The sequence below is a fragment of the Mus caroli genome, unplaced genomic scaffold (genome assembly GCF_978045245.1).
Source record: "Mus caroli unplaced genomic scaffold, Mus_caroli_1 scaffold_4, whole genome shotgun sequence".
NCBI lineage: Eukaryota > Metazoa > Chordata > Mammalia > Rodentia > Muridae > Mus > Mus caroli.
Window position 1 is genome coordinate 75,673,480 of NW_028227259.1, and position 26,705 is coordinate 75,700,184.

At 44.6% G+C, this 26,705-nt stretch overlaps 1 protein-coding gene across 12 annotated transcripts in view; it reads right to left on the minus strand.

Moving 5' to 3' along the window:
• The window catches only part of Fryl (FRY like transcription coactivator), a 233,378-nt gene that overhangs the window by 106,322 nt on the left and 100,351 nt on the right, over positions 1 to 26,705 (minus strand). For all 12 annotated transcript variants that reach the window (XM_029477617.2, XM_029477615.2, XM_085836757.1 and 9 more), the window contains 4 exons: positions 18,050 to 18,255; positions 6,887 to 6,940; positions 3,827 to 3,966; positions 2,993 to 3,089 (listed from right to left, as the gene is read on the minus strand). In XM_029477617.2, coding sequence (XP_029333477.1) covers positions 2,993 to 3,089; positions 3,827 to 3,966; positions 6,887 to 6,940; positions 18,050 to 18,169 — 411 coding nt within the window. In that variant the 5' untranslated portion in view covers positions 18,170 to 18,255. The remainder of the gene's footprint in view (positions 1 to 2,992; positions 3,090 to 3,826; positions 3,967 to 6,886; positions 6,941 to 18,049; positions 18,256 to 26,705) is intronic.

Sequence of the window (26,705 nt, forward strand, 5' to 3'; positions counted from 1 at the left end):
TAGCTTCCTCGGTCCCTTCTCTATCACCCTTGTTGAGACAGGTCCCCAATCAACTTGGATGCGTCAATTCTACTAGATGGATAGGATGCTGAGCTCCACGGCTTCTCCCGCCTCATCCCACGGCGCGGCGCTGGATTACAGGCGCTTGTCCCCATGCTTAGGTTTGTGATGGGTCCTGGGGAATCTGACTCGGGTCCTCATAGCTACACAGCAAGCACTCGGCCCACTGAGCCATCTTACCCAGCCTCTCTATCTGCTTTTCTTTAATATATTTTTAAAATCTTGAGTCAGTTGTGTTCCATTGGTGAATTAATGCCATATGATTTCATTTTTTTAAATTAAGTCAAATTTTGTACTAACTTGTTACGAGGAAAACTAATTTGAAGAGAGACTGGCCAATTTTCACTTAATTTCATATGGTAAAAAATAGTAACTTCTTATTAAAAGGAGAACTTGCAAATTCAAAGACAAAAGAACTACCGCATAGCTGTCACCGAGGCACTACAGCTGAGGGCTTTTCTTCATCCGTAACATGAAGACAGCGGAGAGGGCTGCCCGGGAATCTCCCGTTAACCAAGTACTACTGAGTTCAGTTTTCGGGCTGCAACAAAGGAAGACTATGCCTACCCTTTTACACAGAGGACAAAAGGCTAGTGGAAAGCGGGGCAGCCCGAGTTCTTCAGCAAACAAGACAGACAGCTGGGACATTAGTGTGTGCCTTGGCCACCACCCAACAGTGACAATGATCAGCTGGCTCAGAGATTACAGAATCCTCCATGCATGGGGAAGTAGTAGCGAGCACATAAGCACTACCCAGGGAGACAGGGACTAAGTCACATGAGTAGTTAACCCTCTTTGACAGTGAGCTCAATGTATGGATGCTCTAGGGCCCCATGTACATCCACCAGCCACAGCAGGACAGAATTACAGCCTGATGAGGACCTACTATGTATGCATGACAGAAGCAAAGGTCCTAGAAAATTCAAGACATTGTTAAGTCTATTACTCTGGAGATCTATGAAGTTCTATGTCATTTTGACATAAGAAAATTGGGTTAGTTTGTCACTGTATTTTTGAAACTTCAATTGGCTTTTTTAAAAAATCTCATTTTCTATAAGTTTAGAGAAACTAATTTAAGAAACAAAAATGACTTTGCCCTTTTTGTGGAGAAGAGTCCCCACAAAGAGTTTAGGAAAAGCTTATATGTGTCCTAAGTGACTCGCTGCAGTTTGATTGGGTACATCTGGACTCTGGAATGAGGTGACAGTAAAGGCTGAGGGAAGGGAGCGGCCATCCGGGAGGAACAATGTGGCAGCAGAACCTGGATCCTTCTCAGAGGTGGTGCCTTGGCTCACACCCGAGGGCCCTGAGCTAAAAGGCTTATATATGTTGGTACGGATGTTGTCCTGTGTTCAGAGGGCTGTGTGAATGATAGAGGTTAAGGCAGGAGGCTTGCAATTCTGAGAAAAGGGAGGAGACGGCAGGATACTGTCAGGGGACGATACCCCACCCCAACACATACACGCACACACACAGAGGTGGCTATGGGTTGAAGCTCTGAAGCCAGTCCAAGTACAGGTGACTTGTGGGCTAGAAAGCCAAACAACAACAGACAGACAGACAGGCAGACAGAGACCAACTAGAGAGTTGCACAAGATGCAGAGGAGAAGAACACAGAGATCAGTGTCCGGTGGGAAGGCTCCCAGGCCTCAGTCTGGAGGAAGGACACCCAGTATTACTTCAGTGAGAGAGGAGTGCACGGCCATTGCTCAGGGTCCTGCCAAGGGTGCACCAGGGAGCGTTGGATCAGTGCCCACACATCACAGGACCACAGAAGGCAGCACACAAGTGTCAGCACACAAGAGACACGAGCAGTCAGCCACAGGGGACCATCAAGGTCGCCAGTGGCCAGGGCGCTTTCTCCCCACAGCTCTCCTGCCCCGGGGAACTTTAGTTTGGCATCTTGGCATTCTGGTCACACTCAAAAAAAAAAAAAAAAAAAAAAAAATCAGAGAAACCTAATCTGCCCTGTTAGCACAAGTCACAGGGGAAATCTGATTCCCAGATCTAAAAAAAACAAAAAACAAAAAACAAAAAAAAAACAAAAACAAAAACCCACCACCAACAACAACAACAAAATGTGTATACTAAGGTGCCTTTGACCTTTAGGTAACTCATTTAACTCTTTTACATATTTGTTATGCTTTTCATTTGAAAATAACTGTCAGTTCACATACACTGTAAAAACAAACACTATAGTCCAAGAATAAATTATGTTAACTAAAATCAAACTAGACTGTAAATTACTTTTAGATTCGGCATTTGCTATTCTTTCACATCCCGCTCTAAGTAACAAAAATGAAACTCCTACCTGAATGCATCATAAGGAAAACCTGTGGGTTTTCTTTTATAATTTTCTAGTCTTCTTCTCTAACCACAGTCCATAGCTAGAAATACACTGATGACCCTTTGATAATGTATAATGTCTAAAAGCCTACAAACTTAAAAAACCTCCTGCAAATTCATACAAGTATGTGTATGCGTGCACACCTTCATTCATTTTCAACAAATGACATTTCTGGTGCTATTTACGTCTTTATTTCCACCTCATGGAAACAGAGGAGAGAGGGGGAGAGAGAGAGAGAGAGAGAGAGAGAGAGAGAGAGAGAGAGAAGAAAGGATTAAGTAGCCAAATGGCAGGCAGACAGCACAGAGTCCCCAGGCAACAGAGTTCCACTCAGCTCATTCTTTCTAACAGGACTCTGCATCCCAGATGGCAAGAGAAGGCAAAAAGATTTACTTTCACATAACCAGGGACAGACAAGTTCAGAGCAGGCAAGTCCCAGGAAGTGGAAAGAAGCGTGGTTAAATTAAATACCTGGTCACCTTGTGGGTCAGAATCTCAGGTAACATCGTCAGGGCCACACCTGAACCAGGAAGGCTCGGGAGACAGTGTCCCGGGATGCAGGCTTGGATATACAGAGGCACTTACCTGCTTTAGAACTTCTACCAAAACTAAACAGAAAATGAAGTCTACGGCTAAATCCCGCCGCTCCAGGAGGTAATCTCTCTCGCGGTGCTGCTCATCTCTGAAAAGAGAACCCAAAACTGTGTTGAGACTCCCGAGTTCCAAAATGACTGCTGTATAGTGGTTGGCTTGTGTGGCTTACTGTGTTCCCCCTTAGCACAAGCAAGCGTGAGTGTGTGAGTGAGCGTGAGTGTGAGAGTGAGTGGAGATGAGGGAGGGAGGACTACAAGTGGGGGTACTTAGCACCAACTGCAACGGGGACTTTGCTTCAGTGTCCCACTGCATGCATGGCATGTTCTGTTGATTTTAGACATTGGCTATTTATATATACAACATACATTTCACTGTTCCGTCTACTAGAAATAAGCCCAATGTAGAAAAATTGGCAAGAAAGTTTCCTCTAGAAAGCCTAGCATGGCTTCATAATTCATTGGTAGCTTTAAAAATAAATGGTAAACAAAACTAAACAAAAGGACTAACTTTTCTAGATTAAAAACACAACGTGGGGTAACTTTCTCATACCTAACGTGCAACTTTACATAGGATACAACAAAGTATAGCACTAAGTTGCTAAGCCTCAAGCAAATTGACTCCGACAGTTACCTTCAACTGATAAAGTAGATTATTAAAGTTTAAGCATGAATGCCTTCACTCTTACTACCACACATGGGCATAAACTCTATCTACGTTGTCTCTAAATAAAGTAGATAAGTGACACAGTCTCGGCTTGATAACACCATCACCCCATTGACCACAAGAGCCCCACGTCCAGGAAAGACAGTTAGATAAGCCACTTACCCCTTAGACTTTGTGCTAGACCTAGGCCTGTACCCGTAGGATTCATCGTCGGTTCCGTTCTGGCGTCGGTACCAGTCAAACAGGGTTCGGAGTAAGGAGGGGAGACAGTGCTCGGCTACAGAGCTCATAGAGCTTACCAACTGAAAGGCAAGATGTCCGGATGTGATACGAGAAACAGCGGCAGGCAGCAACCTCCCACTCCACGAGCCACCCCATGGAAATGCAGAGAGAGGAGGAAGTCATCGATAAAAACCGTGTCTGAGGGCCAGAGGATGAGCCAACGCTTTAGCCATGTAATGAAATAAAATCAGCTGGGGCTTTAGTCGCAACTAGACATCATCCCAAATCCATTCACTTTAGTTAGTAGCTTGTGATCTTCAGGCACACACATGCCACTTGTGTGTGTAACATCAAGTCTGTCTACTATACCCTGATTACACTCATGGCTATCTCTAAAGAATAGTGGGCTATGTGGCTGGACCTCTGTTTGTTTGTTTGTTTGTTTGTTTTCATAAGCATCTTCGAGTCAACCCCACTCCCGCCCCGCCAGCTTGCCGATGCTTCTATGAACAAGACCCCAAAATGTTAACAAGTTTCTGACAGGTGAGAGTCCCTGGAGACAAAGAAGACTACATCGTGTGAAGATGGAGGGAAAGGCTCCATCCTGCCATGTTCCTCTGTGACACAGGAGAACTGCAGTTACTCGACCATCCACAAGGTGGAGCCATGTCGAAAACAAACTTCTAGTGACACAGGGATGGCATAATGAAGTGAAGGGGCAAACTCTTAAGATGCGGTGTGTCCTTGACACTGTCTGAACGCACTGGTTTGCATCCGCAATGCCCCTGATGGCTTGTGTGTCTGGCTGGTGCTGGTATTGGAGATTTCAAGAGGTGGAGCTCCTGGCAGGAAGAGGGTTACCTGGGGGACAAGTCCCTTGAAGGGAATGTTGGGAGTCTAGCTCCTTCTGTTTCTCTCTTTACTTATTAGCCATAGCAAGCTGCTACCAGCAGGTACTGCGCATCCACAGGCGGGACGCAGTGGGGTCAAGTGACCACGAACCCACAAACCTTTCTTTCACCCGAGTTAATTATCTCAGGCACTTTGTCACAGCAACAGAAAGCAAACACCAAACTCAAGATAAATATCGATAGGATCCCTTTGTTGAATAAACCCGACTTTCCTAGACTAGCTATAATGAGTAGCCCATGGTCATCTATCATCAAGGATTCCAAGAAAATGTCCTCTCTCCCGGGCCATGTCTCTATCTGATACAACCCACTGCCTCTAAGATTAAAACAGCATAGAGTCAATGCTCCGTGGAACTTCGTTGATTTACCTAAAACGCGCAGGCTACAGAATTGTCAAGGGCTTTGTTCAGTTCTGTGACCACGGGAAGTATCTTTTAATGAAGATAAACTGGTAGCTCTAAAAATCAAATTCATTCTGTGCTGTCTCGTGCTCTTTATAAACTTCAAATTTAAGTTTATCCAGGAAAAGAAAATATTAATTCCACGGTTTTTGCTTCGTTATTCAGGCCTTGTAGGCGTCTTCGTGATTTCTAATGTCTTTGGCCACAATTTATTATTGATTATTCTAATTGGATATGCTTTGTCACATTGGAAATTCAAAACAAGATCCTAATTGTACTGCTCAATGTGTTTATAAATTACACTTTAGGAAAATGAGTAGTGTGTCTCAAACATATCTTCACTTAGGATCTAGGAAAGAAGAATAAAACATTGTCTGCTCTGTTAAACACGTAATAAATCAATTCATACAACACAATGCGTTTTTCTGTGAGCAAACCGTCAAGCACCCACTTGCAGTTTTAAAGGACCATTTACATTTAAAAGAAAAAAAAAAAAAGGAAAATTTCCTGAGAGCGGCGTTGAGTCAGAGTTCAGTCCCTGATTGTACGCTCACGGATGAAGCCAGATGCTACCGGTCTCATTATTTCTGTCGTGGAGATCCCCTAGAAGACCCGAGTAACCCACTGTTACTTTCCTGCCTGTGGTTTCTTGTAGAGCAGTGTCTACCCACTGGGCGCATGCAGGATGCTGGATCCTAGACAGCGGGTTGTAAACGCTGGTGGCTCTATTGAAGAACTCTCTGGTGGTGATGAAGAAGATTTAGGGAAACTAGTCAGATCCAGCAGCACGGGCTCCGATGAGCCAGGCTCTTCCGCAGTCTGCTTTATCTGACCAGGGACCTAATGTAAGCACTCTCATCCCTTTCCTAGACACAGTAGTCTGGAAGGCAGCCATGCTCACCATTATAAAGAGGCAGTATTTTTAATAAACAGGCCCATAAATACTGGTGACACCAGACTGTTATTTTAAATAATCATTATGTAATAGAATGGTTATGATACAAGGCTGTGTGACCCACATTTAATCTCTGCAAAGGGAAAAGAATTAATAAAAGAACAGACTTTAGATGTTGAAATTCTATAGGCAGGTTTCCAAGAACTCCTACAGGTGAAAATGTGCTAAAAGTTAAAAGTAATGTTAAATTGTTAAAAAGGAAGGTAACATCATGTAAAAATTCTAGATTCCGGGGCTAGGAATGGTGGTGCACATCTGTAACCCCAGCATTTGGGAAGCAGGGACAGTTGGATGGCTGACAGGTCAAGGTCTACCTGGTCTGCACAGTGAGACCCTGTCTCAGATGAATCAATGACTGACTGACTGACTAAATGAATGAATGAATGAGTGAGTGAATAGTAGAAACAAACTAATACATAGGATGAGATAAAAGGATTTAATTAACTCCTGGGAAAACTTTCCAAAGCATCAGCAATGAAAAGCAAACAAACAAACAAACAAACAAACAAACAAACAAACAAACAAACAAACGGGGGGGTAGTAGAAAGTCTTAAGTGCTGACTAGGCAAAAAATAAGTGCGCTCATTGCTCCATGAGGAAGAATATATCATATAGGAATATACAGGATCATTACACATGGCAGAGGACTTTCTCAATGGAGGACACACGTGAACTAGATTATTAGGACAGACATAGCTCTTCGAAGAAAGATTGTTCCCCCAAATTACAGTACCTGGTCAAACTGCAGATCTTCACCCCTCTGAAGAGATCTAGATAACAGCTTTTCCTGTAATAATAATCATGAAAATACAGCTTAGATACAAAACATCAGAGGACCACCATGCGAGCAGCAGTTTAGACTTACAGCTCATTTTGCTTTTGTTCCGCTTTTTTTTTTTTTTTTTTTTTTTTTTTCTAGGTTGCTTTAAAGAAAGCTAAGCTTCCACCTCGCTCTCACCACAACATGGGATTCAAACTACTCCCATGCAAGGAACTTCCCAGCCACTCTCTAAATAGAATGGCTTTATTAACGACGACGGCGACAATTCTTAGATTGAGAAATTAAAGTTCAACAAAGGACCTGTTTAAATTCAAGTTCAGACTAGTGTCACGATGCTTTTTTATTAATCTGTTCGTTTGTTTAACCAGTGCTGACTAGGATGGGGATACAGCCGAGTGTGGTAGGACAACTACGGATGAGGCCCTGGGTGAGAGAAAGAGAGGGAGACAGAGAGACAGAGAGAAACAGGGACACACAGAGAGAAACAAGGACAGAGACTGAGACAGAAAGACAGAGAGAAATGAAGAGGCAAGGAAGTGTAGGTTGGCCAGGAAGGAAAAGAAAGATCATTTTCCAGGTGAGACAGCTCATGCCTGTAATCTACCACTGGGAACACTGAAGCTGGAGGGAGTGTGGGGCCAACAATGGACATATATACATATATGTATATGTTCACGTAGATGTACACATACATGTATATATAGTCATATACATGTACACATGTATGTATATATTTATATAGATAGAATAGATGTGTATGTATATATTATATGTGTGCATATGTATATATGTGTATGTGTGTATATATATGCATATATGTGTGTGTGTACACAGACAGACAGACAGACTCTGGCTCCAGGCTAGTGTAGGTTCTGGGGAACGCAGGTGTTTATGAAAGCATCCTCATAGAGTGAGGTGGCCTGGCCTATGAGGCCAGGAATCTTGATCTGGGAGCCGGATGGAGGACTCAAGATCTCTGGGCTTCGCTTTTCTCATTTGAAAACCAAACAAATACACATATTATTAAGTGCTGTTTTCAGAAATAAGCTACTTTAAGATGGGGTGAGGGGATTTTCTAGCTCTCTTTATGCACTGAAATTGTTTAGAGGAGATGGGAGAGGGGTGGGCTGCCTGGGAACCACTGCTCTAGAACGTGAGTTCCCCACCCCACCCCAGCCCCTTCCCCGCAGCATCATTCCTTAGGTGTACACTCGCTGCTAAGTCACTTCTCCTTAGTGCGCAACTCCCCGTTCAAGGACAACTGATGGAGGAACAGGTGTTCTGTGCATGAACTCGTTTTGAAAAGCAGATTTATGTTGTTTTAATCGTGTGTCTGTGCGTGTGAGCACAGGGGCCCACAGAGGCCAGAGTGAACATCCCAGATGATTCAGCCTTCTGTAACTCCCTCTGGCCTCTAGGAGCATCTGCACTCACACACACACACACATGCCTACACACAGACACATGCCAATGACATGAAAATAATAACTCTTAGAGGTGTGGGAGATGTGTTAGACTTTCTGTATCTTGACAACGGTACACATTATTGAACACACTAACAAACTCAGTCTCCGATAATATATCGATCAGTGTCACACTGAAGAATTAAAGAACTCCCCTTTGCTGTCATCTGACCACCAGCGAACCCAGATTTGAATTCTCTTCCTTCAACTCCCTGTGTCTTCCACCATCCCCGTCTGCCTGTTGTATGAGTAAATCTGTGCCCGCCCGAAGGCTCGTGACTCTACATTTGTCCCTGTGTGTCTGTGTTCTGTTGTATCTGTGTGTGATCGTGAATGTCCTTCACAAAGGGCTCCACTCTGTCCTTATTGAACGGATCAGAAAGCATCACGAGGAAGGGATGAGGGAGACTCTTTAACAGATTGAGTTCCTGATTCCAACTGACCCCAATTGTCCGACATAACAGACACCCCTGTTTATCAAGCGATAGCCGTACGTCATGTTCATTGTTTACAGTGGATATTCATTTTTAAGACTGACTTATGCCTATTTGCTGTTTCCAGCAAATGATTATCAGGACACACGTGGGTCAGGGACACAGAGGAGTACAAAATTTAAGATTATAGCTAGGCACTAGCTTAGGGTATAAAAGCTGATTACATGGGAAATCTAAGACCGGCAAGGGTGGCTGTTACATTGTTCTCCTCAAAGCAGGTTAAACAAACAGGCTGAGTACACAGCAGCACAGCAGTCTCAAGTCTTACGTGACCTCAAAGGGTTGTTAACTCTGGCTGCGAGGTCCGGCAAAGGTTCCAGTCTCTTAGGACATGAGAAATAGTTTCACAACATTGAGAAATGTAGCCTCAGTGAGAAGCAAGAAGTTACAAAAGGGTAAGTAAACTAAGATGAATGAAGTCTACGGCTTATTCTGCTGTTTAAGGACAACAACAAAACACCGCCAACCAATTAGAAGAATGTAATAACAATACATGGAATTGCTAAGCAATAGGAAGGGATGTCTTAATGTTGAGTTTATTTGAACTGGATCATTTAGATAGGAGTTTTCTACCCAAGGGAAAAAATTCTGAATTCCAGTAATGTTTATTTTATATATTTAGACCCATGTCATCAGTATATAAGAGGCTAATCTCATACATGAAAGGGTTTTATTTTACCTGGGGGCTGGGAACATAGCTCCATGGTTGGGGATACAGCTCTATGGTGTGGAGTGTGTACTTCCCACATACACAGACCTGGAGGCCCAGTACTATGCAATGTTCATGTTTTAGCCCTGGGGTTTTAAGAGCCACACATGGCGATGTACTGGGGAGCACTGGGGGTATACAAACAAAACAAGGAGTCCCTGTCTTCAATAAGCTTAAGAGCACAGGCAGGCTGGGGATGTAGCTCAATGGTAGAGTGCGTGCCCTGCACTCATGAGGTCCTGGTTCCTTCCCTGGTAAAGACACACACACATACATACATACATATACACACACACACACACACACAGAGAGAGAGAGAGAGAGAGAGAGAGCATTAATTAAAGAATCATATCAGGATATAATTATGTACAACCTCGGGAAGGCATTGAGAACAAAAACTTAGCACTCTTTGAGGTTACACTATGAAGTCGTATCAGGATTTAGCTGTGAATGCTAATATGAGTGCTAACCTGACCTTGGCATCGAGAGAATGCCAAGGCAGCTGACAGAGCACCATTTCTGGGTATGCTGGAGAGGACGTTTCCAAGAGAGACTATTGTTTCAATCAGCGGGCTGAGGAGGGAAAGTTCGCCCTTACCCAAGTGGAGAGACACCATTCAATCAGCTGAGGGTGGACTGCACTCAGAAATACACTTATTTCTGAAGACTCTCTAGAAGTCTTGAGTGTTCATCCCTCATCGGTGAGTGGTTCTTGTCAAAATAAAACCACAAGTCTATCTACCACAGTTATAAAATATCCTCCTTTTACACGTGGCAGATGGGATCTGAGACCCATGAGAGCATCAAATTTTAAGTGTATTATTTCTTGCTGTGTATTTATGAAGGCCCGCGCCTAGGTTTCATTCATACAGTGAGCACAACTGGAGAGACACGAAAGACGCACGGCTTCATGGTTAGTGGGTTAAGAACAAGTGTAAGTTCAGGTGGCGAGTATCAATCAGATGGATGGTTGACAGACGTGCGGCGTGACAGGCTGGCACCAAGTGTGGTCTGCACGCCTGTGAGCCTAGCACTCTGGCAAGGAGACAGGAGGCTCTGCGGTTCAAGGCACTCTCAGCTCTATAGTGGACTCACACCAGTCTGGGCACCACGAGGCACTGTTTTGTGGGGGGGGGTGGGAAAATTCTACTTTCCTCTTTTAGAATATTTCTACTCTTTCATGATTTTCAAAAATTATTTGTTTTTATTTTATGTGTATATTTTGACGCCATGCATGTCTGTGTGCCCACATAAGTCTGAAGAGGACATCAGATCCTTTAAAACTGGAGTTCCAAATGGTTGTGGGCCACGCTGGGAACTGAAATGCTCTTAACCACTGAGCTGTCTCCCAACCCCCATATTTCCTTAATATAAAAATTAACAATTCTAAGGCTCATGGCCCTTTACAGTCTAGCTTGCTTCTAAACCACTAAGATAATACCAAAAATAACTTTCAAAGAGACTCAAAAGCTATAAAGGGAAAGAGCGAGAAGGCAAAGAGAGTCAGGAGCGAGCGGATAACATCTAATTGAACGATGATTTCTTCCTGGGTCGGCAAGAGGGAAACCAGATGTGCGTTCCTGCGCTGGGTCACCGTCCATCCATCCAGAGACTCTCAGGGTGAGCAGCACCCTGGAAAAGGGTCCCCACCCTCAGGTACCCACAAACCAAGAGAGTGGCAGGAGTCTGCATGAGAGACGGATGAGGACGGGAGGGTGAGATGGAACTGAGATTTCAGACAGAAGTGACTGGGGAGGAGAATGTCATTTGAGCAAAGGCACAGAGAAGCTTGCCCACCAGAAAGTGAAGGAAAGGTAACCTGGATGATGTTCTGAGGCTCCCGAAAGGCTCAGGACTCGGAGAACTGGGGTCCTCAGAAAGGATGGACGGCTATAGTGAAGAAAACACTAAGAGGGTGCACTTCAGTGGTGAAGAAGAGCGGGTGCAGTTCAGTGCTGGCCCACCATGTACAACACCGGGGATTCAACGCCCAAGTCCACAGAAATCAGGTGATGTATACTTGAGTTCCTGCACTTCAGAGGCAGAGGCAGGAGGATCAGGAGTTCAAGGTTACTGCTGTCTACGTGTGGAGTTCAAAGCCAGCCTGGAATGCTGGAGACCTGGTCTCGGTGTGGGCTGGTTGAACAACTGTTTTAGAAGAAGCATCCAAGGGAGCTATAGAGACTCCTTCCATTCCTTCCACCCACCTACTCAGGGAGGTGGGGAATGCTTCACTGCAGGGACAGAGGTGGCACCTGTGGGAAAACAACTGAAGAAGAGGTCTCGTCCTGAAGTTATGGTCAGCAAAACTCCCACAAGGCTAGCTTTGGTGGTTGGTGGTGGTGGCGGCGCATGCCTTTAATCCCAGCACTTGGGAGGCAGAGGCAAACGGATTTCTGAGTTCGAGGCCAGCCTGGTCTACAAAGTGAGTTCCAGAACAGCCAGGGCTATACAGAGAAACCCTGTCTCGGAAAGACAAAAAGAAAAGATAAAAACAAAACAAACAAACAAACACCAAAAAAACACCCCCCCCCACCACCACCACCACCACAACGGCCCTCACAGGCTCATATATCTGAATGCTCAGTAACAGGGACTGATACCATTTGAGGCAGATTAGGAGGTGTGGCCTTGTTGGGAGTCGGTGTTCCCTTATTGAAGGAGGTGTGTCACTATGGGTGTTGGCTTTGAGGGTTCAAAAGCCTATGCCAGACCCAGATTAGGATGTAGCTCTTACCTACTCCAGCACCACGCCTAGCAAGCCTGTTCCTCACCATGATGATAATGGACCAAGCCTCTGAAAGTATAAGCCAGCCCCAATTAAAGCTTTCTTTTATAAGAGTTGACATGGTCTCCACATGTCTCTCCACAGCAACAGAGCAGTGACTAAGACACTATCTGAAGCCCAAGTTGTCCCACATTCAGAATTCTGCAGGTCTTCTCACGAGACTCTAAATGGCCTCTAGAGGTGACCTGCCTTACTCCAGGGGTCCCATGGGAAGAGCAAGGCCCATGTACACAGTGACTATAGTAAGCAGTTTAGTGCCCCATTCTTAACAAGAGCTTGCTAAACTAAACCCATCAGGGCTGGAGAGATGGTTTAGCAGCTATGAGCACTGGCTGCTTTTGCAGAGGACCCAGGTTTTGGAGTTCCCCATGCCTACACGGTGGCTTGCAACCATCCATAACGCCAGTTCGAGGATCTAACACCCTTTTCTGGCCTCCACAGGTTCTAATCACATGCACACGTGCAGGCAAACTACTCGTGTACATAAAAATTGAATAAATAAATATTTTTTAAAATTATTTTGGAAAACGTGCCAGAACAACTAACATAAAAAAGCAACATAAAGATACAGTGCAACAAACTGATCATAAAATGCACATGTGTTTAATATTCTCAACAACAGGGTAAGTCAGAGCACTTGCGTTTGAAATGAGGATCCTGAAACAAAATCAGCTGGTGACTAGCCAGTATCTTTCCTTCCATCTCCTTTCTAGTCACTGACAATGGACACAATGAATAAGTGAGCTTGGAAAGGCCTGGGTCATTAGCCAAGATCGATCCATCTTCTCTTAGCAAAAATGATTGGGTTGCCTAGCATGCAGGCTGCGATTTCAATCACTGTCTGCCCTTCCCGAATCTTCCTCCGCAAGCAAAAATCAAATTAGAGGGAGAAAATCAAGCCCGGCTCTTCTGTGATGGCCTCTGTAGCCCTCTTTCATTTTCGCGTCTGGCCAGGGAATGAAAAGCCTGGTTTGATCATTTCACTGGCAGGTTAGGCTCCTTGCAGCATCTCTGCAGCTCTACCACCCTGACGGACTTGAGCCAGGTCAGCACCTGCCACGTGCCAAGTCCTGGATGTTGTCTGCTTAAACAAAGGCTGTGAGGCTCTCCTTTAAGAACCCAGCCATGTCGGTAGCTGCTTGCTCCTTCAAAGGGTAGAGAATCAACTTGCAAAGGGATGAAATCGCAAGGAAAGCACCTGAAGTTATCTATGTCTACACAATGTCATGAGATTAAAGCCTATGTGTCCTTATTATCTTAATGCTATGTCCAATCTATCTAGACCCAGACAGACAGAAAACCGAAGCAGCCTGGATATTAACCTGGATAAGGAGGAATTGCTTTGGTATACGGGAAGGTCATGGATAAAAAATCTAAAAGCTATGATGAAGATTGGGGGACTCTCTTGGTGTGTCAGGGAGGATAAGCAGCAATGCCTCTTCTTGCAAAGCATGCTGAGGGATAGCAACATCCATGCTACAATGGGACTGTCTTAGTCAGGGTTTCTAATCCTGAACAAACATCATGACCAAGAAGCAAGTTGGGGAGGAAAGGGTTTATTCGTCTTACACTTCCATACTGCTGTTCATCACCAAGGAAGTCAGGACTGGAACTCAAGCAGGTCAGAAAGCAGGAGCTGATGCAGAGGCCATGGAGGGATGCTCTTTACTGGCCTGCTTCTCCTGGCTTGCTCAGCCTGCTCTCTTATAGAACCAAGACTACCAGCCCAGGGATAGCACCACCCACAAGGGGCCTTTCCCCCTTGATCACTAATTGAGAAAATGCCTTACAGTTGGGATCTCATGGAGGCATTTCCTCAACTGAAGCTCCTTTCTCTGTGATAACTCCAGCTGTGTCAAGTTGACACGAAACTAGCCAGTACAGGGACTTTGAAGGATTTATTTATCTTTATCTTACATGTATGAGTGTTTGGCCCGGGTGTATGTCTGTGCACTCCACGTGTGGACCTAGTGCCGCCAGAGGCCAGAGAGGGCATCAGACTCTCTAGAACTGGAGTTACAGATGGTTGTGAGCTGCCATGTGGATGTTGGGAACCAGATGAGGTCCTCTGCAAGAGTAGCCAGTGCTCCTAACTGTCGAGCTATCCCGCCAGCCTCTCATAATGGACTTTATGCCACTGTAAAGTCTAATTTTGTAATCTCTTTTTTGTTTGTTTGTTTTTTTGAGACAAGGTTTCTCTATGTAGCCCTGGCTGTCCTGGAACTCACTTTGTAGACCAGGCTGGCCTCGAACTCTGCCTCCCAAGTGCTGGGATTAAAGGTGTGCGCCGCCACCACCACCCGGCATTGTAATCTCATTTTAAGATTGTGAAGCAGATCCCCCCCCCCGAAATTACCTGTTAGGTGAAAGAGTAAAAGAGTATTGAATGATTCTAAAGGAATTTTTCTGAAGCTCTGCCTTGAACAGCAGTACAGCGGCACTGTACCTTCTTAGACACGACAGTGCCTCTTAGGGTTAAATTCAATTAAAGTGCAAATTTCTGTGAAATATGTAAACCTCATTCTACCCTGCAGGGTGACAACAGGTTCCTGGCATCATGTAACCCACCCTCGAGAAGACACATAGCCAACCATGATATAAGGTAGTCATATATACATGCACATGTTCATGCATATTCATATATATATGTGCACATGCATATAAATACATATTGACACATGTTATGGGGAGATTACTATATGGCCCTTGCAGGCACATGGTATAGTAAAACACTTAACTTAGTGTAGAGAGCTACTATGTTGGAGGAAACAATGGAGAAGTTCAAAAGGGTTAGCAGACTGTCTAAAAAAAAAAAGACAATTAAAAAAAAGAGAGAGTTTGGAGCACTTTGAATGGAAAGGAAGACATACAAAGGCTGCAGCAAAGACCCCTGAGGTGGAGCAGGGAGACCTAGCACCAATCACAGGTCTGTGAGGCCCCTGGGATGACTGGAAAGGATGCTGAACTTATCAATCCTCAGAGAGGCCACCAGCGGCGCAGGAGGGTGACACATCGGTGTTGTAGACTGGGAAAAGCCAAGTGAGTGGAAGGAAACAATGGTGGGACAAGCCACTTCCTGAGGTTACACGCTCAGGCGGGCGCCCTCCAGAATGACACCAGGTTTTACCAACTGAAAGGGGTCACGGAGCTGACTTAAAGTTGTGGTCACGTTAGGTAACCCTCACATTAGGTAGACGTCAAGAATTTCAGAATTACAATTCTTTCGAGAATGTGGAATATTTGAGACTCGATAGGACCATGATTTATGAAACGATTACCAAGAGTTTTATGACACGGGTAGTGTTTTTAAATGTGTGGCGCAAGGAGAACTCTGCAGCCAGGCCACAGGACCCCGGTATTGGATACTCTATAAATCTCTCTTTGAAATGCTGCATAAGATTCATTTTCCCTTTTCTCACTATGTGCTGTTGTAGATGGCTCTTGTAGCTAGCTATTCGCTGTATCATTAAAAGAGCATTGAAGAAGAGAAACTAACATTTCGTAGATTCAGCATATTTATAATTAAAACTTATAGTTTCTAATGATGTCTGTAAGGCTTTATAATCCTTATGTCTTAAAACAAAACTCTAAGCCAAGCCTGGTGACACATGCCTTTGGTCCCAAAGCAGGTGGATCTCTGAATTTGAGGATGGCCTGGCCTATGTAGTGAGCTCTTGGACAGCCGAAGCTACATAGTGAGACACTGCCTCAAAAAAAACATACTTAAAACCAAAACCAGAAAAAAAAATTATATGATGCACATGCTATCAAAATATGTATGTGTTTGTATGCTGGTATAAGATTTTTTTTTAAAGATTTATTTATTTATTTATTTATTTATTTATTTATTTATTTATTTATTTATTTAATGTATGAGTACACTGTTGCTGTCTTCAAACACACCAGAAGAGGGCATCTGATCCTATTACAGATGGTTGTGAGCTACCATGTGGTTGCTGGGAATTGAACTCAGGACCTCTGGAAGAGCAGTCAGTGCTCTTACCCGCCGAGCCATCTCGTCGGCCTGGATTAACTTGATATGTAAAGAGTAACTCTGGAATTGTTGGAGCTGAATAGAGTGACGTGCATAGTTTTGGAACACACACCTAGGCTGGTTTTTGGAACTCCAGACCACATTGCCTCATTGATACTTTTACAGAGTAGCTTCCTCTACTTAATGACTAGAAAGGATCTCAGCTTAGCAATCAGGTTCATGTCTAAGAGCATTCAGAGCATGTGTGACGATGCCTTCTTCCACTTTCCTAGGGTGTTGGCTTCCCTCTCTGTACTCTGTGTGGGAAAACATAGCCGACTGGAGGAGCCTACAGGTCCCAAGGCCAACCTTATGCCTCAGTCCACCACTCATTGGCTTTGGTTTCAGATGAGCAATGGTTACTCCAAGTTCCACTTACCCCTAATCCAGTTGGGTAGGAGTACATGAGTTACTGTAGCCACAGGCTCCATCTTCATCACAGTGGTCCCCCAGCCCCTACAGCATCCCTGTGACACCTGGCATGTTCACTCCCTTCAAACCCAAAGGGCCACCTAAAATACCATCTCTACCCCCAGTGCCATCTGAACAAACTAACAGACCAGGCTGCCCTATCAACAAATCCAACAGCCTTGTTCTGTTTAACTCATACTGTCTGCATATTGGGGATGGTATTTCTCTTCGGCCCTTCGTTTCTTTTGAGATCACGTGTTCTCTCAGCTTTGAGAGCAGTGATGCCCACTTTTACACTTACTGTTGTCTCTTAGGAGAGCTCCCAAAGAATTCCCAGTCACCCATCAAACAACTCCCCATGGGCAGATTGCCAGTAAGTCTAGTTTAAAATGCCTAGATGGAAGAAAATGATTCAATTCTCCTAACTGCCGGGGGGGGGGGGGGGGGGGGTTCTGAGTGTGTTACCTGCCTATTCCCTAAAACACCAAACAATGGCAGCCTTTAGCTCTAACTCCAGAACTGCTCCTATTAAACACATGTCAAATGCTATAGGTGCTTTTACGGCGGCTTCTTCTACTTCTCAGGTCCTGGTTCACTCCAGCCTGAACCACATACAGCCCTGTCCGAGGGTACCTGGTCGCCATGCTGTTTCCCATCATCCAGGATCCAACCTAAACACTTAGTTTTGGTCATTCTCCTCATCACAGCCTCCGACCACACTCTCTTAAGTGTTTCTCGTGTGTTGTGAATGTAAAATGTGTAGCTTGGCTATGGGGGCATGTGTCCACAGCTCTGGCAGGATCTGGTGGAGTTCAGGATCATCTTTGGCTACAGAGCAAGCTCAAGACCAACCTGAACTCGACTTTGACTTAAAAAAAAAATTTTTTTTTTTTAAATAGGATGTTCACTAATTTAAGTTGGCTATCTATCATCTTTACGACAACCTGTAGAATAGTCCAGATTCTCTTCTATTTCCTGTGGTGTTTTATCTGGCCACATGATTTCCCCCACCCTGTGTAGACATTTCATTTCTCTTAGTGATCTCTAAAATTCCATCAAAGTGGATTCTGGAGCCACTGCGGCTGTCTGGATCAGCACTTTACAACAATGCTAGCCCTTAATGTGGTCAAGTACATTATTCCCTTTGGGAAATTCGTATTATAGCACCTAATGCAAAAGTGGGGGAAAAAATGAGATTTATGGATGGCTCTACTCACCAAGGGTTCAGCCATTACAACTTCAATTTTCTTTTCAGCTTGAACAGCAAATTCTGCAAAGAGACTCTTGATGACATATTCACCGGGCTTGACATCCGGGTCAATCGTGATGCTTGACATGATGGCGCTCTTTCTTCCCGGAGTGGAGTGGAAGGTGGAAGCGGCGGCAGCACAGAACTTATTCACTTTGCTGACTGGTGCTGAAGCTGGAAGTGAGAGAGACAGAAGAGCCCTGTGTTACTAACCGGCTCTGTGGGACCTGGACCTGCTCCTTCCACCTCAGCCGTTATCGCAGCTCAATCCCTCCTGGATCCCCCAGACTTGGTTGTCCTCCTTCACAGCCCCCTCTCACGCTTGCCATTCTGATGTCTACCTAGCACACCCTAGCACTACCTAGCACTCACTACCTAGCACTCACTACCCAGCACTACCTAGCACTCACTACCCAGCACTACCCAGCACATCTGCAGTGTAGCCCGGCATCACGTTTACTGCTAGGCAGTGGCGGCTATTTCTCCACTTTTCACTCATGAGGTTTCCAAAACATCAGGCATTCTCATCTGATTTCCTTTGGCCTAGGTGATTCCCATGTACCTAGAAACAGTGCCTGGCACACTTCAGGGGCATGACAAAATATTTACTGAACGACTAAATTCTAAAGCAGTGTGGTTCTCAAACTGTGGGGTCGTGACCTCTTTGGCAAGCTTCTATCTCCAAAAAAATATTTACTTCATGATTAAAGACAGCACTGAAATCACAGTTTTGAAGTAGCCAGTGAAAATAATTTTATGGTTGGGGGGGTCACTACGACCTGAGAAACTGTACTAAAGGGCCACAGCATTAGGAAGGTTGAGAACCACTGGTCCGGAGAAATGAAGGAAATACAAGAGATAAGTACAGAATACAAGAGATAAGTACAGCAGGATTGGGAACTGGAAGATGCTAGCTACCTTGAAAGGCGCACACGTGGAGGCTTCACTAAAGAAGCTACAGCTAGCTGCAGGCCTAAATGATGAAGAAGGGAGTGGAACACTCAAGACGCCAGGGTGGAGGGAGATATGAGAGGCACTTAGAACACAGATGGCCCTTTAGGACTCCATGAAGGACATTTAGTGGGGAGGGATGGAATCTGACTTGTCCTTATAAATCTCTCTGGCTTCTCTGGAGAGTGAATCTGAGGAACCCAACCACAGCACCAGGGATGCCAGTCCACGCAGCCAGTGAGATGGCTGGAGCTTGGGCTAAGAAGATGCTGAAAGTAGAGGCTCAGAGCCTCGTCCAGTTTTTGTGGTACTAAGGTGAGGAGCAGGAATCAGCAGTAATTTGCCGTGCCTTCTCTTAAGTCACCCAGAAGATGCTGTGACCGTCTGCTCCGATAGGGATGATGTGTGTCTGTCAAGTGGTGTGAATCCCGTCACGCGTGGTGGAAAGAGTGTTAACCTACATCACTCTCACCTATAACTCATCCAGTCATGCCTGTCTTCCCAGCCCGAGGCTTAACAAAGACTGTATTCTAACTCCAGCTTTCGTGACTTCTGCTGGCCTAGTGTACCACAGACTTGGAATCCAATGCCTGTGCTGCTTTCTAACCTGCTCTTTGGCTCCTGCCTTCTCTGCATAAGGAACTGTCTGTCACCTAGTTAACCCCAGCCCTGAAAAGCGGATGCAGAAAATGGGTTCTTAAACACTGAATGGCTGTGGGTGTCTGCGTCAGAACAGGACAGCAAATTTGTTTTAAAAGTACATAAATTTGAAACCTACATTGCATTTTTAGGTCAAAGAAAAGTCTACTCTAATAGCAGCACAGGCTTGCGTTCTAGTAATCCAAAGCCTGAGGTGCTTATGGTCACAAGTTCGAGATCAGCAGGGGTGAGAAAGTTATTGCTAAGTCAGCCTAGGCCACATGGTGGTGGTGGAGGTGGGGAGGGTGTCTCAAACCTTAAAATGCCTACTCTGTAAAACACAGTATGTAAATATACACACATTTGCAACAATAATCCAAAGATTATTACAAACTGCTAATATCAAACCTAACAAGTACCTTTTGTGAGCACCGAGTTAAAATGCGTTTTGTATTCTAGAATTAAAATTGTATCATAAACATAATCCGAGGCAAAAAATTCACAGTCCTTGGAACACAGCACACATTATCTCAAACAATGGCCTGCTTGTCTCCGATGTGTCACGACCCAACATTGTGTATTATTGAGAGGAGAATCTATTAACCAGCGTCACTGTGGACCAAGTCAGAGATCTTAAATTTTTAAAAATTAGTTTTGGCCCCTTATGAGCCAAAAAGACACAGCTCATCTCAAATGGCTCGCCCTTGCTGCCCTCTGCCCTCGCTGAAAGCCATCATGAATAAATGTGCCAAGGCAGAGGTTCTTAACCTGTGGGTCCCAAGCCCTTTGGCAAACCTCTAGCTGCAAAAAAAAAAAAAAAAAAAAGATTTGCATAACGGTTCATAACATTGAAATTACAGTTGTGAAGTAACAATAAAAAAAATAACTTTACTGTTTGGGGTCAGCACAGCACGAGGAAGTGTATTAAAGGGTCACAGTGTTAGGAAGGGTGTGGACCACGGCTCTAAGGTTTCATGACTGCACAGTGAAAGACATTTGTCAAGGAAGTCAAGGTTCCAGGGAAAACTTCATTTCTAACTTAAAACCTCAAACGTTCACCAACACCAACTGTTTATGATTAAATAAGTTCAGACAGTATTTCAATTTATCTTTTACTTATTATTTATTATTCTGTTGTACTTATTACTACAAAAATGGAAGGGAAAAAAGCACCTTCCTGCTGAAAGTTCAGGCTATCAAACATCCCAGTAACAGAGAGTTAGAAGAGAACTTATTTTTTATATATATATAGCCCTGTTAACAGCACGAGCAACTGAAATGATATGATTCAGAAATACCAAATGGCATGAGCAAAACGTACAAACCACAATATCAGATTTAAGACAACAACAAGAAGAACAGATACAGGAAACTAAACTCAAACTCAGAAGAGTGCTTGGAGCATGTTAAACAGAGAACGGAGCACTTTCAAAGCCAACCCAAACCACAAATGAAATTAATTAGAAAACTACCAATACCTTCCCAAAGAAAACAGAGGATAAACAACAAGGATGGAGAGAGAATAAATAGATAGATAGATAGATAGATAGATAGATAGATAAATAGATAGATAGATAGATAGATAGATAGATAGATAAAGAGCCCAATCAGCACAAAAAATACTCACTTTTACCAGGTTTCTGATAATAAGTAAGAACTGGACAACATTTGTCATCTGTCAAAGGGCTAGGAGAACCAGGCTGAGCAAGCCGCGGGGAGCAAGCCAGTAAGCTGAGCTCCTCTTGGCTTCTCCATCCCTCTCTGGCCCCCAGCCCCCTGCTGGGCTTGGCTTTCTACCCTGACTTCTCCCAGAGAGGGACAGTTAACTGGAAGTGTCAGTGAACTTGAACCGTTTACCTACCCTGATGAGGCTTTTTGGTCATGGTGTTTTCTCACACCAACAGAAACCCTAACCAAGATGCTCAGTGACACTTGACCGCTTGAATTAAATATTTTATAAAGTCAAATAGGAGGATTGTGTTTTCCTAGTATTTAAAGCTTTAATCATGTCTGTGTATGTCTCTGTGTGTGAGTGTGTGTGTGCCTGTGAGTACAGTGCCCACGGAGCCCCTAAGAGGGTGCAGGATTCTCTGGAGCTGGAGTTGCAGGTGGTTGGGAGCCACCCAATGTGGGTGGTGGGAATTGAACTCATATCCTCTAGAAGAGCAGAGTGAAGGAATAAAATAAAGGTTAGAGTGTAAGTCTTACAACATGGTCCAGGCGTTGAATTTCAAACAGAAAAGTCCAAAGTCACATTAAACACTCTTTAGCTATAACCCCACTGACCATGAATAGCTGGCTATGTTAGGATGAAGCAACAACTGAATAGTTTTCATTTCGTTCGGCATTTCTGTTTTCACTTAAGCTCCACATAAAATGTTAAATTACTGGTATCTTTTTATATAGTTTACTCTCTATAGCACGGTGCTGATATATTACATACAATAAAGCAGCTGTCCTATTAATAAAACACCTGTCCCGTGATAAATTCAAATTCAGTCAGAGGCAAATGATAAGTAGGAAGAGACATAACCCTGGACCCGGTGTGTCTCTGGGCTCATTAGAACAATGGACTTCAGGGGAATTTGCATGCATGGCTCAATAGGCAAAACACTTGTTGCTCTAACATGGGGACCAGACTTCAGTCCCCAGCATGCATGTAAAAGCATGCTTCACCCATGTGATAGCATGGACCTGTGATGCCAGGACTGTGGCAGGGGATGCGTTAGAGACGGGTGGATGCCTAGCAGCTCACTGCCAGCCAGCCTCACTGAAACCAGTCATTTCCAGGTTCAGCAAGAGAATCTTTCATAAAAATAAGCTGGGAGGTAATTAAGGAAGACATCTGACCTCTGTCATGTAAGTGCAGAGTAGATGTGGATGCCCAGTGTGGGTGCCTCCACCCGCCCTCCCATTCAAGAGCAGCTTGGCTGGCTTCGTTTTGGTGACTGTGAGCAAGCTGTTGCTGTAAACGGTGAGCAGGGTGTGGTGTGGACATGTGGTTTAGTCCCTGCAGGTGAAAACCATAAATGACAATGATGAGTGTCACTGTTGTAAGAAACTACCTAAAGGCTATCCTCCCAAGCCATTGCCCCGTCTTAACATTGACCTCTGGCCTTTACACACACATGTATGCACTCATGCACATGTGTGCATGCATACAAATACACATATTCTCTCTCTCCCTCTCCCCCTCCCCCCTCTCTCCTTTGTAGGCATAGGCTAATATAACTCAGATATATCCACTACACATAAGAAGCTTATGTGGTACAGAAATGCAATGGCACCATAGAGTTGCTTACTATTATACTGACTGATGCTTACACCATATAGCAATGTTTAGATGACACTTAAGAAAGAAAGGGCCTTAGAACAATTATTAAAAAACCAAGAGGAGGAGGAGGATGGGGGGAGGGGAAGAGGAGGAGAAGGAAGAGGAAGAGGAAAAAGAAAAAAAGAACAAAAAGAAGTAAAGAAGAAGACGAATGATGACTCAACGACTTCCATAATCAAAGCAAACCTAGGCCAGAGGGTTATTTCATGGACACCAATGAAGTAATCCTAAAAGTTTATACAGCAAGAAGAATATCTCAGAAAGAGCCAGAACAATATGGAAGGAGAATGAATGAAGCCCAGGGGCAGACACTACCTGGTTTCAGGACTTATTATAAATCTCCAGTAATCAAGGCATTGTGTTATTGGCAAAGGAACAGACAAACAGATCAATGGGACAGAACAGACAGCCCAGAAATAGACCCACACAAATACAGTCAACTGATCTTTGACAAGGGAGCAAAGGAAAGGCAACGAGAAGAAAGACTTTTCAACAAATGCGGCTGGAACAACTAGACACCCACATGTTTAAGGGGGCAAAAAAAAGCAAAAGAAGTTTAACAGAACTTTTAACTTCCATAAAGACTCACTGAAAATGGAACACAGAGACCCAAACATAAAATTCAAAAACTGTAAGTCCCCTGGAACATAGGAGAAAACCTAGGTGATCTTGAATTCAGTTGGGGCTTGCTACATACACACCAAAATCAAGACAGGTGAATGGAAAGAAAAATTATTAAGCAATACAAAAATCAATGATAAGGATGAAAAGGCTATCCCCAAGGAAGGAAAAAAAATCTAATAACGGATTTGTATGCAAAAATACATAAATGACAACATAAGAAAAACAACCCAACTTAAAAACAGGCACTGTACAGAGAAAACAGAGATGGAGTGTGAAAGACCCTCACCCCAGTTAAGTGCTTGGGAACTGCCAAGGATGCACACCACTGGAGTGGTGGGGCTCCCAAGCAGACCACTGGTGAAGAAGGAAGAGAGACAAACAGAGAGATACATGACCATCACTCGCTGCTAGCAGGAATACAAGACATGGCAATGGCTTGGGAGGTGGCTTGGTAGTTTCTTAAATAGGTGATATCCATCATTGTCGCTCATGGTTTTCACCTGCGGGATCTAAACCACACGTCTACACCACACCCAGAACACCGTCTACAGCACTTTGTAACAGCTTGCTCCTGTGGTCAGCAGTCACCAAAACAGAGCCAGCCAAGCTGCTCTTGAGTGGGAGGGAGGGTGGAGGCATCCACACCCCAGACACTACTCCGAACTTACGTGACACTAGCCAGCGAAAAGAGAATATTTTGAAAATTATTACACTGTGTGCTTATTGTGTGTGTGAGGGAGGGTGTGTGTGTGTCACAGGTCATTGCACTTATGTGGAGGTCAGGGGACAATCCATGAGAGTCAGTTCTCTCCTTTGACCTTGTAGGTTCTAGGTAATGACCTCAGGTCATCAGGCTTGGGCCTTTTACACACTGAGCCCTCTCTTAGTTCTTCAAGACAGGGTTTCTCTGTATAGCCCTGGCTGTCATGGACCGCTCTATATGTAGACCAGGCTGGCCTCAAACTCACAGAGATCCACATGCCTCTGCCTAGTGCTGAGATTAAAGGCGTGCATGGCCACCACCACCCATCTGACTAGTTCCAATTTACTATCATTTCACAGGGGAGAAGAGGCTTTGGACATGAGATCCTGTCCTAGTTTCTCAGAACTTGCCATTGGTAACCTTATTTCCCCCAGAACCCAGAATCTCTATGCACCCCGTTCTCCTCTAACTTCCACAGGGACCCTTAAGACAGCGTTTACCACATCAGACTTTCAGGTTGGATCTTTCACCTTTTTTACAGTGAAAAGGGCTAAAAAGAGAGGCTCACCACTTTGACGGAGAAACAGCTACCAGGGCTTTGTTGTAACTCTTCCTTTGTTCATTTATTTATTCAACTTTAGTCCGTCGTCCTCCTGAAAGTTTCTTTGGCTACTAATACAGAGCGTCTCTCCCAAGCTTTAACCAGCTCTTCTGGGTTTGTTTACTGAGATTTAGTCCTGGCTTTACCACCATAAAAACTTCCACGCTTGAGACAGAGTGTTAGCATCTCCTGGCACACATAGTCCTACATACCAAATTCACTGTCAGTCACACCACCATGGCTATACATATCTTACACATTAACTTGGGGGGAAAAACCTGGCATCTTTATAATATAAAAAGTCCTTGGAGCCAGCAATGGTACACAGCTTTAATCCCCACATCCAGAGACGGAGACAGTCAGACAGATACGTATCTCTGTGAGTCTGAGGCCAGCTTGGTCTACACAGTGAGTTCCAGGCAAGCCAGGGCTTTATAGTGAACCCCCTGCCCCTTTTTTTTCTATTAAAAAAAAAAAAAAGGAGAGACTGAAGGATGAAGGAACCATAACCATAACCAGTGACTGGCCCAACTCAGACCCATCCTATGGGTGGCCAAACCCTGGCACTATTACTGATGTTAGGTTATGCTTGCAGACAGGAAGCATGGCTGTCCTCTGAGAGGCTCTACCAGTAGCCAACTTAGATACAGCCAACCATTGGACTGAGGCCAGGGACTCCTATGGAAGAGTTAGGGGAAGGATTGAAGGAGCTGAAGGGGATGGCAACCCCATAGGAAGACCAACAGTGTCAACTAACCCAGATTCCTGGGAGCTCCCAGAGACGTCACCAACCAAAGAGCACACACAGCCTGGTCTGTGGCCCTGGGCACATATGTAGCAGAGAGGACTGCCTTGTCTGGCCTCAGTGGGAGAGGGTGAGCCTAATCCTGTGGAGACTTGAGGCACACTGGGAAGGGGGATGGGGGAGGCAACCTCTCAGAGGCAAAGGGGAGGAGGGATGATGAGAACAACTCTGGGAAGGGGGAATAGGAGGGGGGAACGTTTGGAATGTAAATAAATAAAATAATTAATGAAAATTAATTAAAGTCCATATTCAGAAGCTGGTACGCTCCCCGCTAAGAACATGTATCCATAGCTTATTAATTCTAACCCCTCAATACTCCGCTTCTATCGTGTGTGAATGAAATCATTTTCCCCTTAGTAGATAGTTCAGTGTTTTTCTTCTCATTCAGCCATAACAGATAGCAAAACTAAAACCTGCGCTTGTTCTACCAACAGCCGTTTCGAAAATGTTTATTTATCCTCATCTAAACTATTCCCACCAAAACCAGTTTCTAAACATAGAAGCCCTGGGACAGCTCTGGCATGTGATCCATGTTTTTCACTTGAAGTCTACCACAGAAAGATTCTGTAGACTAAAGCTCGAGGAAGACGAGGAAGACGACCCCCACTAAGACGACCCCCACTACTTACTCTGCTAGAGACTTCCGGTTACAATGCTCTTGACTCCGACCTCGGAAGCTCGGCTCAGAAACCATTCTAAACCCCGGAGATAAGGCAGTATTTAATGACAATGCTGGAGGTTGGGGTTGGGGGGAGGTGATCGTGAGGTCCCACAGTTAGCAGAGAGCCCTGGGCAGGTGATGCTGGGGCAGTGAGAGGCAATTCTCTTTGGGGCGTAGCTCTTGGGGGGTTGCCAATGCTCCAGTGGCTGGCACTACACCCACGTGTGTAGGAACAGCACTGAACAGATTCAGGCGGTATTAACAAGAAAAGAAAAAGGTGTGGATTTGGAAAGGGTCTGGGATAAA